General features: G+C 54.2%; 6 protein-coding genes across 6 annotated transcripts; 2 read left to right on the top strand and 4 right to left on the bottom strand.

The window, feature by feature from the left end:
* Positions 1-285: 285 nt before the first annotated feature.
* Positions 286-971, top strand: JN550_001863 (uncharacterized protein; the record flags this gene model as incomplete). Its single annotated transcript, XM_049313094.1, has 2 exons — positions 286-322; positions 379-971. The coding sequence occupies 2 exons, from the start codon at positions 286-288 to the stop codon at positions 969-971; spliced, it is 630 nt and encodes a 209-aa protein (XP_049175924.1).
* Positions 972-1,626: 655 nt separating this feature from the next.
* JN550_001864 (uncharacterized protein) lies at positions 1,627-3,079 on the bottom strand (the record flags this gene model as incomplete). Its single annotated transcript, XM_049313095.1, has 2 exons — positions 1,627-2,325; positions 2,384-3,079. 2 exons carry the CDS (start codon positions 3,077-3,079, stop codon positions 1,627-1,629), a joined length of 1,395 nt encoding a protein of 464 aa, XP_049175925.1.
* A 3,527-nt stretch (positions 3,080-6,606) lies between these two features.
* JN550_001865 (uncharacterized protein) lies at positions 6,607-8,672 on the bottom strand (the record flags this gene model as incomplete). Its single annotated transcript, XM_049313096.1, has 5 exons — positions 6,607-6,766; positions 6,842-7,414; positions 7,508-7,984; positions 8,034-8,510; positions 8,575-8,672. 5 exons carry the CDS (start codon positions 8,670-8,672, stop codon positions 6,607-6,609), a joined length of 1,785 nt encoding a protein of 594 aa, XP_049175926.1.
* A 1,263-nt stretch (positions 8,673-9,935) lies between these two features.
* On the bottom strand, positions 9,936-11,390 carry JN550_001866 (uncharacterized protein; the record flags this gene model as incomplete). The annotated part of the gene is made up of 3 exons (XM_049313097.1): positions 9,936-10,286; positions 10,337-11,108; positions 11,176-11,390. The coding sequence occupies 3 exons, from the start codon at positions 11,388-11,390 to the stop codon at positions 9,936-9,938; spliced, it is 1,338 nt and encodes a 445-aa protein (XP_049175927.1).
* Positions 11,391-11,840: 450 nt separating this feature from the next.
* On the top strand, positions 11,841-12,845 carry JN550_001867 (uncharacterized protein; the record flags this gene model as incomplete). Its single annotated transcript, XM_049313098.1, has 1 exon — positions 11,841-12,845. The coding sequence occupies one exon, from the start codon at positions 11,841-11,843 to the stop codon at positions 12,843-12,845; it is 1,005 nt and encodes a 334-aa protein (XP_049175928.1).
* A 551-nt stretch (positions 12,846-13,396) lies between these two features.
* On the bottom strand, positions 13,397-14,389 carry JN550_001868 (uncharacterized protein; the record flags this gene model as incomplete). Its single annotated transcript, XM_049313099.1, has 1 exon — positions 13,397-14,389. One exon carries the CDS (start codon positions 14,387-14,389, stop codon positions 13,397-13,399), a length of 993 nt encoding a protein of 330 aa, XP_049175929.1.
* Between the last annotated feature and the right edge of the window lie 538 nt (positions 14,390-14,927).

Raw genomic sequence — 14,927 nt, forward strand, 5'->3', positions numbered from 1 at the left:
GAACGCGAACGCCCCATCCCTGCCACAGCCGCAAAGCTTAACTGGAGTGCCGCCCTTGCTATCGGCGCCAGCTGTGCACAGCTGACAGGATCTGATAACGATAAGCTGAGCTTGGCCCAGGGAAATTCAACCATGTCGCGACGACGAGCTTGAGCGAGGCATGCGATAGCGATGTCGTGACGCCTTGCCATTATCCCCCACACTCGCGCATCGCCCCGTGCAAGCTTCTTCCTGTCACAGCCCGATCTGCGCTTAAGCCCGGCAGAAATCTAGAGAACACTCACCATGTCAATCCGCACCGCAGTCCACGAATCCTTGCCCTGTAAGCTTCCCTCCGCGTGTAGAACTAGACAGCCACTGACACATCGCCGTCCCCAGACATCGACACGGAACCGACGCCTGAGCAGCGCGCCGCCGCCGAGGCCCTGATCGCGGCCGAGCTGTCGACGATCGACACGTCGGACGAGCCGTCGGGCCTGCCGGCGCTGCGCGAGCCCAGCCTCAGCCCGCTGGCGGCGCAGGAGCAGGAGCGCGTGGCGGCCAAGCAGCCGCTGGCGGCGATCGACCTGTCGCGGTACGAGGACCTGGACGAGCCGGCGGCGGGGGCGCCGGCCGAGGAGTGGCAGCGGGCGCTGGCGTGGGCCTACACCATGTCGACGTACCTCGAGGGCCGGCACGCGCACCTGGCGCTGCTGGAGCGCTTCGGCAAGAACGCCTGGCTCGTGGGCAACTGGCAGGCCGAGGCGCAGCTCGCGGGCCTCGAGCGCGAGCTCGCCGACGTCAAGCGCCAGATCGAGCTTGTCAACCACGCCCGCCGCCGCGCCCAGGAGGCCGTCGGCGGCGAGCTGCAGGGCCTCGAGGACACGTGGAAGCGGGGCGTCGGCAGGGTGCTGGAGACGGAGATCGCGGTCGAGGGACTGCGGAAAGACGTGCTGGAGAGGCGGCGGGCGGTGGGCGATGGTGGCGACTGAAACAGTGTGAACGCCAATACCCAGGAGTGGTATCTCTTCTTTGGCTGCCCCCCAAGGACGGGGAGGGCTCCCCTAACCTGGCCATGGAAAGCGGCATTGCGATCCGTTTGGAACGACTACATATGACGACAGCTGTGGTCGCCCCGGATCCGTTCATGGCAAGCGATTGAGCCGCCACGACTCAGTGATGATCTGCAAAAAAATATATAGACCGCCGCCATCGCGTCTAGGCAACATCACACAGCCCAGCACCCCCTGAGTAGCCGGCCGCATGGCCAAGAGTACGAATGCGATGCGGAATGTGATATTATTTCACGGTCACAAAAGGTTCAGCTACAAACAGAGGGAAATCATGGATAGGGTGTGACTTCATAGTCCTGATACTGTGACTAAACACGGTTGTCTGAATAATGGATAAGGGATAACTAGAAGTTGTAATGTGTCAAGAAACGAGGGTTATCCGCAAACGCCTTTCTTGACCCAATTTCCGTAATTCATACTCTCAATCCAATGGATATGTTATTCCGCACCCCAAATTATGTATGTGTATCGTGCCGTGACCGCTTCAGGCCTCCTCGTCGCATGGGCATGCTAGGCTCTGGGGTACACGTCATCATCGACACCTGGGAGTGCTTCCTCGCTTTTCTCACGAGCTCTATGCATGCAAAGGATCTACATCCTCCACCCCTGACTTGATGTACTCGGTTCTCCTCATGATCCCCTCGACGGGTCCCAGCAACCTCGCAAACGCGCTCTTCCCAAGTGTGGCCACCTTGACCTCAGTGCTACTGACGACACTCGCGGCCCGAGGTGCGTCGTTCAGTAAAGCCAGCTCGCCGAAGAAATCTCCCTTCTTGTAATGCTTGACTTGGTGACGCTGGCCCTCCTTCTCGAGGTAGGCGTGGCACTCGCCATCTTCCAGGAGGAAAAAAGACGTGCCAACATCGCCCTGCTTGATAATGGTATGCCCGGCAGGGAATTTCAGTGTCTCGAGAGCGTCTGCGATCTTGGATCGCTCGTACGCTGTCAAACTGGAGAGAAGCGGCACCTCTTCGAGGAAGTTCTCATACATCCGTCTGCGGGCAAAGGTTGACTCCATCAGGATGCGGCGGAAGGTGACCCGGTCGAGAGCCCACAGTGTGCATCCAGACTCGGCAGAGACGACGGTGGCCGCGCGAGGGGCATTGTACATGAGGGCCAACTCGCCAAACGAACCGCCGGCATTGATGGTTCCCACATGCTGACCGAGTCCATCCGCTCCAGGTTGCACCGCTCCGCCTGCGTTTACATACACATTAAAGGTGCCCTTCTCGACAACATAGAAGTAGTCTCCAGCGTCACCTTGAGAAATAACCTGCATAATAGTCAGCCATCATGTAATGTTCCGTCACTGGGGGCTCATTTGCGCCCACCTTGATATCTTTAGCAGGAATCGACTTTTCTACCAAGGCGCCGAGGATTTGAGAGCTTTGCTCATCGTCCAGGTGGCTGAACAGGAAGTTGCCCTCGATGGACTTCTTCAGCCTGGCAAGCTGGTCAGGCGTCTTGGGTATGTGTGGGGGAGACCAGTTGTCGTTTGCATCGGCATTGGGCTTTAGCGACTCGGCCGACACCGACGTGCGGCGACCGAAGTTGTACTGAGGAGGATATGAATCGGGGTTGGGGGGGCTCCTTAACGAAGAGGGCGGCCCATCTGTCGAGCCATCGCCCCCGAAGGGTCCACGGAACCCACCGGCAGAGGGATTCGAGAAGCCAAAGGATGGGGTCGTGGGGGAAGCAATGGTGTCCGTTTCGTCCTCCTCAACCACGTTCAGCAAAGCACCGCCGCCCTCGGTCTTCTTGCCGTCGCCGCCGAACGGGTTGGAGTTGGCCGCGAAAGGGCTCGTGAAGGCCGATCCCGACATGATGTTGGGCTCAGGGGTGGTTGCTGTCCCGGAGAGGTATTGTGCACGTTCGGCCGCGAGTCGTCGGGCAAAGTGGTCGCAGCAGAATTGGAGTACGTCGGCCGGTCTCTCTGATCGAATTCGATTCTCTAGAGCCTGAATCTCGTCACGGTAAGCCAGGGGTAAAGACATGGCGGGCTGCTCCTGTGTACAGAGGGATGGCATGCTGGACACGGGGTTTGAGGCAGCGCCGAGCATCAAAGTGACTACTCGGCCAGGAAGGGAAGAAGTCGGGGTTCAAATAGGGATGCGACGAAATGACGGAAACAATGCCTCTCGATGCTATGGAGAAAGACAGGCAACTGACAGGGCTGGAGTGGATTACGTTACTGACGTATCGGCGGTGCTGGTCTGTGAGGGCCTGGTCGGGGATCCTCAGCTGCAGCTGGGGTGTGTACGTTTTATGACACACAGCAAACAGACGGCGGGCTAGCCCAGACCCAGCTCTTCAGCCACGGGCGTGGATGTACTGTAGAGGCCGGGTGTGACGGAGAAGGTGCGCCAGACGATGCAGGCAGAGACAGCTGGAGAAGGACAAGGCTGGGGCTCGACAGGAGAAAGGAGCCAGACGAGATCCAATGCAGGTGAGGGTTCGGACGGGTCAATGGGATCGGTGGGTGGTTGCACTAGGGCGGGAGGGAGAATAAAGGGAAGAGAAGGCTTCCAGAAGAATGCCAAAGGAAGCCGTGCTGGCCGGACTCCCAAGGGGTAAAAGTAGAGTGCGTACAGGCTTTTTTGGAAACAATGGCGGTGCCAATGAAATGCCACAGATGAAAGAAGCACGGTGAGAGGCCAGGATCAGAGGCGGGAGAGGATGGGAAGCGGCAGATGCCCAGCCTGGGTCGAGATGGAGGTGCGTCACTTACTCCGCAAATGGACGAACTTTGGCACGAGATAGCTGCGTTTAATCCGGAGGGCGCAGACTGATTCGTGCTACCGACTGTGGACACACAAAGAGACAGGTGCCCGCAGGTCGCAGCGACAGCAGGATTGCAAACGCGCAGGATAGAGACAGAGAGGATCCGAAGGCGGTGGTAGGTAGTATTGGATTGTATGGATGGGTATGCAGAAGTCTTGATGAGGGGTAGGTAAGTGAGGTAGACAGCAGACGGCGAGGAGATGGTGGAATTCTTGGGATGGGGGTCCCCTAATGCGGAAGGCTACTGCTACTGCGACTGCGACTGCTGCTGCTACTGCTGTTGCTACCGGACCTAACGTTAGGTAGGTAACCAAGGCGGAAGGGACCAAGGTCTCTCTCGTTCGGAAGATGTTCGACCTCAAAACCCGCTGCCGGCGACTGACGAACCTGTGGCAGGCAGGGCTTGCCACAGCCTACTTCAGCACCATCGTGGGATCTTCCTGTTTGCCTCACAACTCGATTGGATGCCGCCCTGCTAGGATGCATCCCCCGTGGCAAGAATGACGAACGAGGCCCCCCAGTGAGGTGTACAAAAAAAGCATCTAGCTGGAGGTAACTGAGGTAGGGGGACAGGAAAACACCTAGGAACGGGCTCTAAAAGGTGGGGTAATCGCCTGCCCTAGCAGGCCGTGTGGTCAGAGCTCCCTTCTACAAGCCTTCTGGAATTCTTCGGCCGCGTTTTCGAATGGCTGTCCGGGACTGTACCTAGGTAGCGCTGCGGCACTGCAGACCCCCAGCGTCATATCCCTGAGGCGAGGCAAGGCTGCTCGTGCTCGCCTGTCCGTGGACGACCTTCAGGCACCCGCCCAGCCGCCCCAGGTGCGCATCTGAGGTGGTTCCTCCAGCAGTGACGGGACGTGTCGCCTCTCGCAGATTGCCCAGCTTGCCAGGCAGCCCGGGGGTAGCTCGGGGGGAGCTCTTCAATCACGTTCCAAAATTAGGCAATTAGCGATGGCCTCACCGACTTGCTAAGCATAACATAACGGGGCCAGGGCGTCCATGGGCCTGCAGATCTTTCGCCGCCTCCGCCAGCCGCTGGTCCAAGCTCCCTCGGCATGCTGCAAGTGCTCTTTCGACGAACCCTGACCTTGACCCCCTTGACCCCTTACCTCTTCCCGAAGTCGCTAAAACGAAAGCTTTGTCCATGCCTTGAACAGAGCGCCAGCCGCACATTCCGGGGGGTTGCAGCTGGTGATCATTGGATAAGCAACTAAGAGAACATCACGCAGCGGCAGCCATGATGGGAACAGATACCAGCCGCAACCTTTGCCGGAGAGAGAAAAAGTGACTTGTGAAACGACGTCACGGTCTCCAGGTACGTCTCAATCTTCTTTGCTTACGTTCGCATTTCTATCGACGTAGGGAAGCTTACACTGGCCCGGTTATATTTCGTCCTGTCAATGTTATAAGCATGTGCATTGGTCGCCCGTGGCTGCGGATTGTCAGCTTATCACTGACGACTCCACATTTGAGTTACCCGAGTTGTAAGATTGAGACAGCAATAAACTGAAAAAGTACCTCAGTTGTATCTGTAACGAAGTTATACGTGCTAGACATGGCTAGTTAGTGTGCTAATATGCCTCTGTACCCGCCTTTGCAATGATAATGATTATCCTAAAGTCTGATTTAAGCGCCACGAAACGATCTATTCCTTGTGTACGTACGTAAGTACGCGCTCTATCCTACAGCAGAACATTAGCCATTGCCCGCCAAACATTCGTTGTCACAATTGACTAATTTCCTATGTGGCGATCCATGTTGTCACATGATGATCCAAACAGCTCATATTTAGGCGATAGATAAACTATTCTTGTGGAAGCTTTCGTGTACATTGTGCGGCATCTGAGTGCCTACAAGATGGCCAGACGATGTGATATGAGGTTCGAATTATCGTTAGCAACGAAACGTCAAGCGGAGGCACAACTCCCATACAACTCCTAGCGCTCGCGCAAGCTTGAAGACTGACTTTTGATAGGCAACGTTATCCAGAGAAAGCAGCCCTGCTCGTGGACTGCATAAGGCCAATCTTAGAGGTACGTATTCTGTAAATCACAGTCGAACGAATCTCCATTGATGTGATTAACAGAGAGTCCTAAATAAGGAGCCCTTCCTCCATGACTTCTGCAGGGCTCTTACACAGACTGGGCGTCAACTCCCCCAGACGTCAGTAGGCCTTCTATCAGAAGCAAAGGTCCAAGGGGCAATCGATAGGATACACCTCCCTCTGCTTATATCCTTGGAAAAAAAAATTTGGTTGCGGGACAGGCGCCCAACTCAACAGTTCCCCTTTCTAGAAACCGTGGTCTTCTAGGGTTCACAGCGATCCCTCCACTGCCCAGCTCTCACCAAGGCTGCGATTCTGTCATACACTATTTGCTGTTCTTCGCTGAGTATCAGAGCCGGTTTATCGGTAGATTTGTGGTATTATTTGTGCCACGAAGATGTTTCGGGAGGATTCACACTTGGGTCGTATATGATAGCGGCCGTCGCGATGATATTCGCAGTCCCGAGTTATCAGCACCGCAAGTCATGTCGGTGCCGGGACAAGCTGTCAAGAGGCCACCGATATGATCAACATGTTAACAAGACGTGACGATTAGCTACTTAGTACACTGGAATTGATAAAGCGAAATTAAAAGAACTGCCGATTTCAAATTGACTATAATACTTTCTCTCATTCGTTCACGGAAAGACGGAAACTGTTTGCTAACCAACTGTAGGAAGTAAACTACAACTGAACGTTCGGAACAGAACCCACAAGATCCCAAACTCCTCACTTCATCAATCCGTCTAAGTCACCCGATGTGTCCCACTCGTACGTCGTCGGCAATATTGGCGTCGAATCCGGAGTCTGACAGGTAATGTCCCTGGACTGTCGGTCGACATAGCAGGTGTAAGAGAAGAATCTACTCCCCTCCCCCTTGAACACAATGCTGTGTATGACGAGATTAGCCACCATTGAAACCCATCACTATATGTTCCCAGACGCAAAATAAAGTTGTACTCACGGGTGCTCCGGGTCCTTGTCATCGCAGTACCAGCTCTGCCGGATGGCAAAGTACCCCGTCTTGAGATCAAACTGCCACTGGCAATCCAGAACCGTGGGGACACTCTTGCCCACGTTGTCGACGCAGTCGAACCAGCGGTCAGGGTCGCTCCCGGACAGCAGCGGCGTCATGCCCACGTCCGAGTGCGCGGCTGCCGCGAAGCCGCCGAGCACCATATTCTGCAGGTTGAAGGACACGAGCGTCTCGGTCGTGTTGGGAAACAAGGGGCTTCCCCAGAACGGGGTCAAGGTCGACCATGGGATGCGCCACTTGGGAGAGAGAACGGATCCGATGGTGCAGCTGTAGCCGCTAGGCGCCGGCTCTACGAACTCCGTGGAGGATAAATTGGTCTTGTTGGTTATGAACCCGGGCATGTGAAGCGTGCTCCCGATTGTGCAGGTCTGTGTGCAATTCCATCCCGTCGAGTTGGAGATCGGACATGTGGTGTCCGAACCCGGGCTTGTCGATGATGAGCTGTTAGTCCAGGCGCAGGAGAATGGCACGTCGATGCGACCCTCGCCGATGAACTTGGCACTATTCACATCAAATTCGTCAGTCTCAAGCGTACCGGGCTTTTTGAATATCCGTATACAATATTGCAGAACAACACCTGTAGGAGAGACTCACGGAGATGCATCCCTGTCGGCATTGCACCACCACGGCTGGCTGATCGCAAACTGGCGCGTCACAGGGTTCAGTTTGATCTTCGAAGCAATCTGGTACTTTGGGAAAGCCTCTCGCTCGATCAAATCACACCCCCACCACCTTTCATGATCTTCGCTCCCGATGATGTTCAGCTCTTCGCCTTGCCCGGAGCAGGATATTGTGACCCCATTGGCATTGTTCTTGAAGACGGCATCTACGGTTCCCACATTGCGATTATTCCGGAAAGTCTCGCGCCAGAGGAGATAAGTGACTTCCCACGAGGGCGATTCAGAATTCTGCAGACAGCCTGGATAGTTGACTCCCTTCGGCGCCACGTTGGGAGTGAACTCGATAGGCTCGGTCAGGGATCCTTTGATGACTGTGTGGGCTGCACTGCACGAGCCGGCTTGCTGGCAGTTCAGTTTCAGAGTCGCGTTACCAAACGCATTAAAAGTTATCCTGTCATTTTTCAGTCCTATATATTTGGCATATAAGGTTTCATACATACGGCTCTGCGTAGTTCTTTATGCTACACTGCCATGTCTGGTTGACACGGAGTTGTTGTGTCTGCTCATTAAATAGTGCCTGTGTGGAATTATCGCATGTCACCCAATGTTCTGAGCTCGAATCACGGCGTTCAAATGAGCATCTACTAGACTGGTTATTGGCGTGATTCCGCAGCGAGAACTCGACATGCTCGCTGCTGTATGTTAATACATCAACATCCCAGTTGGGGTAGCTGAACGAAAGACCGATGCACGGCGTTTCGTTCCACGGCGGCGAGTCACTTGCATTCGCAGGAACTGGTCCCGGAGAAATTATCTCTGGAATTTTCGTATTCCAGTATGGTGTGGTGTATTCGCCGCTGAACGAAGTGGTCTTCTTGTCTGGTATATTGCAGTGAGTACGTGTCGCGGACCCATCCGTGTTATCACACTCCAACGCATTGGCGTAGCTCCAGGTTCCTAAGGAGTAGAAAGGGTGACTTTTTCTGGCAATTAGTCGTCAAGCCCGCTTGTTTCAAGAGTAAATGGCCTATGTATACGCACGGAAATGACTTGTTTGCCTGGTCGCATATCCACATCTGATCGATATCCACGGCGCGATCCTTGAAGATGTGGCGAAACAGTGTCCTTGGACCAGTCATATCGTCTGAAGGGCCGCAGTCGCTCCATTCTCCACTGTCTGGATCTTGTAGGTAGGGGGTAGCACAAGAGAATGAGTTGTTGTTGGCTGTATCTTGCACCTGGAAGGCGGTGAGGCTCAAGGGGTTTGTCAAAGTACCGCTCAATGTTTCATTGAATTGGAATCCAGAAATATGATACACTGGCTTCACAAAAGAAGAGTCAATGCACGGACTAGAAGTTTCGCTCCTCTTAAGAAGATCACGCTTCGCCAACGATGTCCTTCTCTGGGATTGGCTGTCGGTCACATCTGAAAGTCGCACAGGCCAAGCAGGGTCGCGAACATCCCTGATATATCTTATTATTTACATATTAGAGAGCCTGTCTAGACAAGAGGTGGAATTGCGAACCTATTTTGATGAGAGGTCGCATCGTGGGCTCGCGCGTAGATAATCACACTTATCCAGGTGAAGCTCAAGTATATCAGGGGAAGCATTCTCGACAAAACCGTACGATTTGTTCGATATTTAAAATGCCCTTCCTCGATGGAAGCTGTCAAGGATCAGATATAAACCTGAAAAGGATAGAGGAGCTAGATGAGAACCGAGCTTCAACGAATCTTGAGCAAGTTATTAGTGTCGCTGTAATGAAATCTGCAGCCCGCGGAATATCTCCCCCTGTCCATAGGCGCATAGCCGAGAACGCGGGAAAATACCAGTGTAACACAAAATCCTTTCATTGAAGTATTATATTAAGCCAATCATCTTACGATCTATAATTGGAAATGACCGCCTGAGTATGTACGCAGTTGGGCGGCACGATTTGGTGGGACCTGCCTGACTAGTATAGTCTTTCCTGCAGGTCTTCATGCTGCAGTGCTCGTATCAGCAGCAGAATCTCGACCATATCGAGATTGGTTTCTGGGAGCGATTCCTGAAACGATTTAGAGGACATGACTGCACCTGCATCACTGCACATGCATACTTGCAAGGAATTTGCTCAGGCATCGGCCATCTCTATGAAGAGCCCGATGATTGGAGGAACCATTCACCCATGCAGACCCGTTCACGGACAGGGTTACAACTGCTGTACAATCCTGTACGATCCACCACGATGGATAGGAATGTTGGATGTCTTGAAATCAATGGTCTTGAAATTATGCAATTCGGTTGGCCTCTGCCAACCATGGATATCTCTATTGTATTGTTTGCCTGTTGAAGGTTCAGTAGCCCCTTTTGTCCAAAATTCCCACACCGGCCAGGAACTGGTATCGCAACGCCTCAGCTTTAAGACGCTCTTTGCTCTTCCCTCAATTGCTGCTCTTCCTCCAAGATCTCCCTCTGTCTTGCGGCAGCTTCTATGTTGGCCTTGGCACCCTTCTTTCGCTGTCGCTCCTCGTAGAGGTCTCGGCTCTTCATGATGCGCTGGACGATGGTGCCAGCATTTACTTCGTGAAATGCGTGCATGGGGACTTCTTGGAAAATGCCCATTTCTTTTGGACCAGTGTAGGGGTCATATGACAATGGCATAAACGAGGTCGGGCCGTGATACACGGCATCAGGAGTACCCCATGGTGAGCTTGCCAAGTATGTCTTGGACGGCGAGAAAGGAGCACCGAAGACAACTGCGTTGACATACTTTGCAAAGTTAGTTGGCAGAAGACAAAGGCAACAGAGCAACAACTTACCCTACATTGGAGGACGCAAAGGCCTCTCTCGAAAATGTTCATGATTGGATAGTTGATTCCTTTCCAATGGTTGATGACCTCGTCATCGTGCACACCGGCAACCACAAAGACCGGGCCATAGTCGCCGCCCTTACCCTTGCGCTCGTCGACAGCTTGTTGGTCATACCAACCGTCTTTGCGGGCAAGCTTCTCTTCGGCCTCGACAACCAACCGCAAGAATTCGATATGGCCACTGGAGAATAGATCGAAGCCTCCGTCTACGTAAACAACCCGTTGACCAGGTCTGGGACCCGGTCCCTTCAGATGCGAAGAGAACGTGCCCTTCTCCTCTTCGGTATCCTGAGTCTTGGCGGCGTCTGATGCAGACCAGAACCAGACGTCGGCTCCGGGGGCAGTTCCCGTCTCATCGGTGGCATACTGCCTGATGCGTTCGGACATGGCTTGCCCCACAGCTTTCTTCTCATCGTCCGTCCCATTGCCCTCTTGACCAGCCAGGGTTTTCTTTAAGGACTTGATGAAGTGAGTCCTCGTGCAGAGTAACATGCGCCCAACCAGGTCAGTGGTTGAGATGCTGGGGGTCCTCTTGACAACCTTGAACCTTCCTGCCGCCTTGACGAAACGGTAGCAATCCTCTCCACTGCTGTCACTCGTAATATCATCACCGTGCACGACATATTTGCAGCCAAAGTGGCTGATGAAGTCCAGCTGCGTGACGTATGGAGCGTGAGCAACGGATCTGGTGACCCAGCGGCATGCATCTACGGCGGCGAGCCTTGGGTGAGGATCAGCACTCGGACCGCGGGGGGAGGAAAAGGAGAAGCGAGCAGAGCTATGCGCACCGTTCTTGCAGGGTCATGACAGTCGGCCCCTTGTTCTCGAGAATAGACTCATCCGAATGTACCCCCACGTAGAGCTCCGTGCCGAGCTGGCGGGCCTGGAGCATGGCGCCTGCATGGCCGTGGTGGAAGAAGTCCCAGCAGCCGTCTACCCATATTCTTCCCTCCAAAACCTCAGGGGCAGGGGGACCGGATAGGACCTCCTCTTCTGACGACATGGTTTGGATGGTTTTTTTTGTCGGAACGCCAGTTTGTTTGAGCCAGATGATTCGACTTGACGAGGCTCAGGCAGTTCAACAGCAATGTCCCCAGAGAGATGGAAAGGGAGAGGTCCTGGACTGACCGACTTTATTTAGGCGTCGTCGTTGGCATAGTGTTGGAGGGACTTGGTCCACACTGTCAGGGACCTTCCAGCCTGGGCAGCTCGCACAGTCCGTCCCGTGTCGCACACAGTTGAAGGACCCCTCAGTGGGGAACACTGCCGTATCTGGAGAACCGACTATCGACCCCACCATCTCCAATGGCTTCATCGCCGTGTCATGGGACGTTAACCAGAGATAACAGTATAGACGTTCGTATTGGATCATAACCAGGGCTATACCTGACCGACCCCTCACCGGCCACCACTACCACCTCCTCCTCCTCCTCGACACCACAGAAAACCCATCATGTCACCAGAAATCAAGCAGAGCGGCCCGTACGGCGGCCTCGACCCGGGGCAGCTCGAGGCTTTCTGGCGCGACGGCTACCTGATCATTCCGGATGCGCTGCCGCCGACCACCACACAGGCGCTGCTGGACGAGACGCACTCGATGCTGGACGACTTCTCGCTCGCCGACCACCCCATGACCAAGTTCAGCACCGGCGAGAAGTCGGACCACGTCGGCGACGACTACTTCCTAAGCTCGGGCGACAAGATCCGCTTCTTCTTCGAGGAGGACGCCTTCTCGGACACCGGCGAGCTGACCAAGCCTAAGGCCCGCGCCATCAACAAGATCGGCCACTACCTGCACGCCCTCAGCCCGCCCTTCGCCTCGCTGCTCGACCCGGCCCTCAACCCGGACTTACTCGGCGCTGGCACCACGGGTGGCTCGGTCGAGGCCGGACGCAAGGAGTCGCACCCGGCCGCCGTGGCGAGGGCGCTGGGGTTCAGGGACCCAAGGGTGCTGCAGAGCATGGTGATCTGCAAGCAGCCAGAGATCGGGGGAGCCGTGCCGCCGCACCAGGACAGCACCTTCCTGTACACGGACCCGCCGAGCGCCGTCGGGTTCTGGTACGCGCTGGAGGACGCGACAGTGGAGAACGGATGCCTCAGCTTTCTCCCGGGGAGTCACCGCTGGGCGCCCGTGAAGCAGCGGTTCGTCAGGGCGGAGGAAGGAAATGGAACGACGTTTATTGACACGGACGGGCCAAGGTTCCCCAATGAGAGCGAGTACGGTCAGAAATCGAATGGCGCGGCTGATGAGGACGGGGCGTACAAGATGGGCGAGGTCAAGGCCGGCTCGTTGGTATTGATACATGGAAACTTGCTTCACAAGAGCGAGAAGAACCTCAGCCAGAAGGGGCGCATAATCTATACCTTTCACGTCATCGAGGGGGAGGGTGCGAACTATGACAAGAGGAACTGGTTGCAGCCGCCGAGCGAGGGGTTCACCAAATTGTATAGGGAATGATCTGGTCAGCCTTCTGAAACAATCCAAAGCTGTATGAATCATACGAGATACGAGATCATAGACTTCGTGAATGAAAGCGAATAGAGCGTTGGGAACTGCACCCGTAACTCTTGGCACCCAGTTCTCCTTACAAAACTTGAATGCACTTTAGAGCTTTCTGCTTAGATAAGAGAAGCGTTTCAAGGGCCAGACAGAGCGAACTAACGATATTATAGCCATCATTCTAATATTTTTCAATACTTGAATTTGTGTTCTGAAGCTAAGCGAATTGTCTAAGAGCCATTTCCCTCCCCCAGTATCACCACACTTCTGTCCCACCGCAGACTTGTCAAGTACTAACTTATGGACTTGCGGAATATCAAAGCTACTCTCCCTACTCTGGACCGGCCCTGGATTATCAACATGCAGTAGTGTTTGTGATCCCAAACCTGAGTATTTCCTGCACCGTTCCTAGACCGAACGATTCCCAACACGCTGAAAGGCAAACCTCCAAGCCCACCAATGTGCTGTGCTAGGACGGTCTCAGCCCCTCGTTGTCAGATGTTGCTGAGTTATTTGAAATGCAGTGGCGCTTCAATCCACATCGGGCGTTTGATGTTGTGGATATCGTGTTTCCATTGCACCAGGCGAAGCTTTGGCAGCAAGCCGGTGTCGTTCCATCTCTCGGCGAACCTTGCAGCCTGATTTACGGCACTGCACCAGTCCGAGAACTCGTTGAAGGCAGTCGGATGGATGACAGAGGTGAGCAGATGCCAGGTGACCCCCGCGCATTTTGGGTTGTACTTGAGTTTCGGTGAGGGCTCCATGTAATCCAAGTCATCTGGCTCGCCGTCCCGGACAAAGTAGCCGGATCTGTGCCACGCGGCACCCCAAGGTTCGACACCGACTAGGATGAGGCACTCTTCAACACGGCTGTGCGGCGACATCAGGTTCCCCATTAGCAAGAGTGCGTCTTTGTGGTCGACCGTCGACCTGCCTTCTTCCACCAGTGACGGCATGGCCTCGAAGGCCTCGGTGAGGTCTATCAGAGGTACCATAACCCTTTTCATGTTCATGTATGGAGTCCAACAGATGTCATACGGTCCCGTCGAGGCTGCGCTCTTGCTGAACCTGCGGCATTTATCCTCCCTCGGGTTGGTCAGGAACCCCTGGAGCAGCATGATGTCGCGGTTGCCATGGATGCAGTACGTGTCACACCCTGTGGCTAGACTTCTGTAGTGGTCAACTGGGAGAGTCAGGTCGACATAGGCATTTCTCCACGATTTCCAAGGCCATTTTGGGTTATCGACCGGCGGAGCTGTCAACAGAAAGTTGTAGAGTTCATTCTTAAATAAATGACCGTAGAAAAGTGCGTTGTGACATAGTACTTCGAGTGTCGTCGGTGTTAGCTTTCTGTTGTCCAGGCGGTGATCTCGTACGAGGTGCAGGAAATTGGACTCGCTGGTCACATTGATCACCAAGAATCGACTACGACCCGGTTGGTTGCACAATAGACAATTCTCCACCCCTCCCGTGCCTGCCTGGTCTGAAGAGGCTTGGGCCATTCGATATGTTGAGTACAAGAATAGAATGGCAAATGGCACTAGCTGAACATCAAAGCCAAATATAACGGATGGGCGTATCAGATGGAGACGTCGATATAGACCAAAAGTTGTATGTACGGCTTGAGAGTTGTCACGCCGTCGAGAAGGATGGAAAGTCGCCCATATCTTTGGTGAGTCAACAAGAAAGTGTGTCCTGAGTGCGGGTGACGGTGTCTGACCTCTTCTGTAAGGCAGTTCCAGGCAAGTGCCGCAAAGGGCGACGCCTAGTCACTGGTCTTGTGGAAGCCATGATGTACCGGCGACTAACACAGCATCTGCTCAAACCCAGTTGATAGGAAGCAGCAAACAGGGCGAGTTGACGTTCATATAGATCAGGTCAAATTGAAATGAATGCACCTATGACCCCAGACGAGTATCACTCTCACACCTCCCACCGGATTTCAGAGCCAAGACTGCTGTCTTGAACTCCTACCTAGGTACTTACTGAACAATAATATATTCCATTTCATCGATACAGTAATAATGAACCCATTTGCGC

Source organism: Neoarthrinium moseri (genome assembly GCF_022829205.1).
Source record: "Neoarthrinium moseri strain CBS 164.80 chromosome Unknown scaffold4_Wmoseri_CBS_16480, whole genome shotgun sequence".
Lineage (NCBI taxonomy): Eukaryota > Fungi > Ascomycota > Sordariomycetes > Amphisphaeriales > Apiosporaceae > Neoarthrinium > Neoarthrinium moseri.